Source organism: Microtus ochrogaster, linkage group LG12 (assembly GCF_000317375.1).
Source record: "Microtus ochrogaster isolate Prairie Vole_2 linkage group LG12, MicOch1.0, whole genome shotgun sequence".
NCBI lineage: Eukaryota > Metazoa > Chordata > Mammalia > Rodentia > Cricetidae > Microtus > Microtus ochrogaster.
In genome coordinates, this window is record NC_022036.1 from 3,869,459 (window position 1) to 3,875,655 (window position 6,197).

The 6,197-nt window shown below is 40.4% G+C and overlaps 1 protein-coding gene across 1 annotated transcript in view; it reads left to right on the forward strand.

Annotated features, from left to right (window-relative positions):
- The window catches only part of Tpk1 (thiamin pyrophosphokinase 1), a 355,540-nt gene that overhangs the window by 276,590 nt on the left and 72,753 nt on the right, over nt 1–6,197 (forward strand). The window contains exon 8 of the mRNA XM_013352468.2: nt 3,217–3,328. Within this exon, the coding sequence (XP_013207922.1) occupies nt 3,217–3,328 (112 nt within the window). The remainder of the gene's footprint in view (nt 1–3,216; nt 3,329–6,197) is intronic.

Sequence of the window (6,197 nt, forward strand, 5' to 3'; positions counted from 1 at the left end):
GTGTGTGTGTGTGTGTGTGTGTGTGTGTGTGTGTATGTATGTTTTGCTCTAGCTTAGAATTATAGTCTGCGGAAACCTATCTTATGATACTGTCTGTCCTTAGCATGATCTTAAGTATGGTTTTCAGTACACTTGCCATGTACTTTGCTGCCTTTCACTGGTTTATAGTTTCAACCATGTTAAAGTTGCAGCATCTGTTCTTATAACCACAACTGAAAAGGCAAACCATGATTGATTTTTGTTCCTTCTTCACTGTATAAAACTGCTTTTGACTTCAAAGTGTTATCTTAGCTGAGAACAGAGGATAGAGCAGGAACCTGAGAAGTGATTCATGGAAGTATATGGAAGTGAATGATTAGTTCATGTGCCTCTGGTCTTCAGTGATGCCATAAATCCTGCAGGGGTTCTTTAACGTCAGGCTAGATGCCTGCCTCTGTCAAATCTCATATAGACTAGCATATATTATAAACTGAGAAATCTAGGGAATGAGCAAAAATTCCTTTACCCAGTCATTCATTTTTTAAAGATGTCACGTTGACATGCCGACACAGGATGAAAGCATAATACTACTCTCTTTTAGTCATAAAAGCTAAATTTGCATATTTATAAACACCAAGACCCTTCACGTATGGCAAAACACACCTTTAAAGCAAGAGATGAAATGCTAATTGATGATAGTCTAAGACCTATCTGTGACTTCTCAAGTCACCAAACTAGCTTATTCCCATACTGAAAATGTTAAGGTGCATTGGTTCTTAGAATAACGAGAAAGGCCATGAATACCTAGCAAAGCGGAGGAAGGGGGCTTCCCACTGTGCTGCTTAAATAGGCGGCGGTTCTACAGCAGTGCTTCTCTCCCCAGGAGAGTAAAGCTGAACATGTATATGTGCTGTTTCCTTTGCGTTATATGTTGGAAGCTAAGGGATCTTCTCCCAGGGAGTTAATATCCACCAGAAAAAAAATTATTTTTTTTCCTTCATCATTTTCACTAGAATTTTCTAGAACACCAAACATACAATGTATTTAGCTGGCTTTTACTAAAAGATAAAGCAGTCCAAAAACAAGGAAGAGGAGGCATTAAAAGTAAGAGTGAATATAATCATATTGAAAATAAGACACACCCATAATGTGTGTATCCCTCTTTGATAAGCCATGGGAAGCCACCCTCATTGTCAGAAATGCCAGGGGCTACAAACGTCAGGGCTTCCATTCAGACCCCAGCCCCTTCTCTTCCACTCTTCTTGAGCTACTACCTTATGCCAGAAGGTTGCAACTTAGCTGTCATCCCTCCAATAGTGTGGCATTTCTCCCATGGGGCCCTAGAAGTTCAACCTAAAACAGAAAACTGAGCAAGCTCTACCTTCATAAAATACCATCGAATTGTTTCCTCCTGAAGCCAAAATATCTGAAAAGAACTGAGAATTGCTGCCACCCCATTCCCCTGGAAGCTGCTTTATTATAAAAGAAACATCTTCACCCCTTTCAGGGTTTGTTAAAATGTGCAGTGTGTGGTATTTAGGATGTCCACTTTTATTATATTCTGAATATCTATCTTCAGAGCCAATTATTTCGCTTTGGAGAATAGGAGGGAAGGGGTGGGTAACAAGTGTGTGGTAAATGTGCCAATCTCGGTCACTTTAAGGGAAAACCATACAAAGCAATAAAGACAGACCATGGCTCACCTTTCTAAAGGTGAGGTAAAATCAGAACCAGTTGTAATGGCTGTTGAGATGTGACTCTGTTCCCCTTGGGTGGCACTGCTCATCTAGTGCAGGTTTCAGACCCGCCATCCTGCTGCCGTCCACCCTGATGAGGGGCCAGCTGAAGGGTTGCTGTGAGACATTTTTAAAACTTACACTTCCTGGCTTGTAGAGAAGATTTGCAGTTGAAGACATTAAGCAGATTACGGACAGTCCCAGCCCCCATGCACACATGCATACTGCCTCCAGTGTACTCCTTACCATGCTTCCAAGGGGTTCCTTTCTAACAAGTGAGGGACTAGTGTTGACTATTAACACCTGAAATGTATATGTAGAGGCATACCTCCGATGCTGGCACAGAAGTCCATCAGTGAGCAAGCTGTGTTCGGGTGCAACCCAGGACCACTTGCCCAGAGGTGGCACTACCCACAGTGAACTGAGCCCTCGCACTTAATCATTGGTCAAAAGGTTCTTCCGTATCTCATCCTGCAGACCCATTGCTGCCACTCAGGCATGTTGTCCGTACCACGATCAACCCATGCTTCTGTATACATAGCATCTCCTGGGTTGTGCCTTTTCTCTCAACAGCAGACACCCAGTTCAAAATGCATTACTCCTTAACACAATTTATTTAATTATATTTAGGTCTTTTCTGATTGGATATTGAAATAAAATGGTCCCTATTGTTTTAGTGTTTTCTGTGGCTATGATAAAACACTAACCTAAACCAACTTAGGGCAGAAAGGGTTTATTTGGCCTGCAGTTTACAGAACATCATTGAGGGGAAGCCGAGACAGGAACCTGAAGGCAGGACTGAAGCAAAGGCCATGGGAAAGTGCTGCTTACTGGCTTGCTCTCCATGACTTGCTCAGCTTACTTTCTTATTCAACCCATGACTAATTAATTGCCCAGGGATGGCACTACACGAAGTGGAATGAATCCTCCCACTTAATTATTTATCAAGAAAATGTCCCAGAAACATGCCCATAGGTCAATCCAATAGAGATCTTCCTCAGTCGAGGTCCCCTCTTCTCAGGAGACTCTAGTTTGTCTCATTGACAAAAACTAACCAGTGCACCTATGTGTGCATTGTGAGGATCTCAGTGATGGCCACAGGAGACAGGCTAACTACTTATAGTGCTTGGGTTGAGTTTTCAATATTAGAAACCTAACTCTCAGATAATTAAAGATTTTACTTGGGAAATGATCTTTTATATATAATTAAACAAATGCTTGTTTTTGAACCTATAATCTAGTGTCACAAAAGGCTGCATCATCAGTAGGTGCAATGGATAGTATTTTTAGAATTGGCAGGTATAAGAAGTAATACTCTATATGTGTATCTCTGGATATATTTAACCAATTTATCAACTGTAAAACTGATGATTATAGTAAACTGATATAGAAAAGCTCTTAGAACTCAATCAGCGCTAGTCAGTTCTTAGGACTAAAGCAGGCACTAAGTTAATTTGTGGTTAGCATCTTCCCCTTCTTCATACTTGCTTTTCTCCTTCAGGGAAAGCACAGGCTCCACGTAGACACTGGATTGGAAGGCAGCTGGTGTGGCCTTATTCCTGTTGGACAGCACTGCAACCAGGTGACTACAACAGGCCTGAAATGGAACCTCAGTGAGTAAAACCCTTCTAGAGAAGAAGGGTTTCTTTTTCCATTTGTGAGAGAGAATTTGTTTGTTTTAGTCAGAGATCACTTTAAAAACATGAGCTTCTGGGTAAGCCTCTGAGTCGTTTGTGCTTTCATTTCCTGTTCTGTTGTGTTTCTTGGAGCCTCAGAAGGTGCACTCCTAATTTTGACTTGTTTTGTTTGTGATGATTACAATAACCCAGCATCTCTTCTTTAAACTGTATGGAACACTTGTATGTCTTCTTGGAGAAAGTATTGTATCAAAGTCTTTGCTCATCTACTACTTAAGCTGTTCCATTTGGCCTGGGGTGTGAATCCTTCACGTGCTCTAGTTATGAGTTCTTCATCAGATATATGGCTTACAGATATTTTTTTAGAATTCTTCGCTTGCATTTTTATTTCCTATAACTTAACTAACTCAATTAATTCTGATGAAGACAGTCTTTCTTTTTGTTTATGCCTTTGATGCCATGTCTGTGATGCCTACCTTCTCTCTTGATTTATGTATGGAAACTACACTTAACTTTTTAGAAATAGCTAAAGTTCTGAACTTGCAAGAGCTTTTCATAGTCAAACCTTTGAGCTCTCACAGATTACCTTCTGTTATTAAATATTTAAATGTTTTCCAAAAATTATGAGCTACATTAAGCTATTCAAAAACTGCCTGACTTGGAAAAAAACAGAATGTGGGATCTGTTTATTCGATAAATGTTGATGCACCCTTCAAAAAAAAGAAGAAAGAAAGAAAGAAAAGAGAAACTGCCAGGCATGGAATCACTCAACCATGATTAGTCACAGCCTATCTCGGGTTGTATAAGAAATATGTACAACCATGTCATTCTTTTCTAACTAACATGTTTACCATTGAAATAGTTTGAAGATAGAAAGATTATTTTAAGTCCTTTCTGTGAATCAATGATGACACAATTAGAAAGACTGGAAATGCTTTGAAGCACATCTAGAGACTTGTCAGTTTGAGAAGAGAGCAGGTCTCCTCCCTGCACCTAAGAGTGTAATGACTTTGAAGCTGTTGACGTGAGCGCCCATTAGAAGTCTTTGGAAAATGCTGCAACCTTAATCAACTGTTTCAGTTCCTACATTGCCTATTACTTACAAGGCTCCAAAGGAGACAGCATTAAGATCTCTTCTAGATAAAGTGGTACCCACATTTTCGAATGCTGGTGCCAAGGATGATAAAATGCCAAGCCAAGAGACAGATGGGGGAGAGGCACTGTAGCCCAGCATCCTAGTCCCGATGGTAATGGGAATCCTAAGTCCAAGTATAGTTCCCCTGAGCTCTTTAGAATACCTTCATCCTCTGGTTCCCACAGCACTGTGTACATGCTGATTCTGAAGAATTGTATTCTCTGAGAAGGATATAATACTTGATCTTGCCTAAATGCAATATGCCATTGTTCATTTGTTTAGTTATAGGCTGTTTTGAGTTTTGAAATGATCATTTTTCTCTACATGTTTATGATAACAAATGAAAAGCTGCTGGGCATGATGGGGCACATCTGTAATCCCTAGCATTCATACAACTGAGGCAGGATCATTGCCACTAGTTTGGGGCCAGATTGGCTTACCTTACTAGTATCAGGCAAGTTAGAGGTAGATTACCTCAAAATGCAGTCAGTTCCTATCAACTTCTTAGCACATAGAAAGAGACAGACTTGAAATTATCTTTCAAAAAAATTCTTGTTCTAAGGTCTTCTGACGGATTGTGTTTAGAAGCAGCAAAATAAATATGATGGTATGCATTGACTCTAGAGAAGTGGGTTGCTTTTGTTCACAAATGCCCTGTTTTACTCAGTTCTGCACTCTGCTCCATCATTTCTCTGTCACAGCTGCAATGTAGTCCAACTTTGAGAATAAGGGAAGAGCTATAATATCTTAGTTCTTAATGCTTCTTGCATCACCAAGAATAAGCAACTTTTCTTATGGACACCCCCACAATTAACTATTTTTATGCTTTCAGATGTCCATATAACTCACTTTAACGTCTGGTGCCACAGGTTTTGAAAATAATCTAATTTATATGTTACCAATCTACACATCACAGTTTCACAGATTAGAAAGTACAAAGGATACTTTTTAAAGTATCATCTTAAAGAGCTGAAACTTTCCAAGTAGTAGTTTTATGGTGTAACAGCGTGATGTCAACATGCACTGAATGAAGTCTTGCTTAGATTCTATTCCTTAGGAGAGAAAGTTGCCTCATAGGTCACGGCACCTTGGCCTTCTCTGCAAGCACCATGTTGTCCTGTGCTGTGTTATCATAACGGACTCTGTTGTGGGAGATTTGTTCACACTGACACCCAAAACTGCCAATAAATTTAAGCAGGAAGCTTCCGTGAGGAACCTCCTAACTCCTTTTGATTATGTGGAGAGAGCCTCTTGAGCCTTGTACGTTGTGGGAGTTCCTCATCTCATGTGTCCTGAGCTTCTTGGATCTCGGGCACAGTCCAGCTCACTTCAGGAGATAACATTTTGTTTTGAAAGAAATAGCTACACTAACTCCACCCTTGATCCATCCTTTAGGATCAAGTCTGCTTCTCTATGGTGTTTTCTGAGCCTTAGAAAAGACGGTATAGATATCTGATTATTTTTTTGGATTTGGGGCTAAGCAATGGACCACTATGCAACAACAGCCTCTTATCCTCAGCAGCTCGACTGATGACGAATTTCTTTTTTTTAATTTATTTATTTATTAAAGATTTCTGTTTCTTCCCCGCCACCGCCTCCCATTTCTCTCCCCCTCCCCCAATTAAGTCCCCCCCTCCTCACCCCTAAAAGCAATCAGGGTTCCCTGTCCTGTGGGAAGTCCAAGGAACCCCCACCTCCATCCAGGTCTAG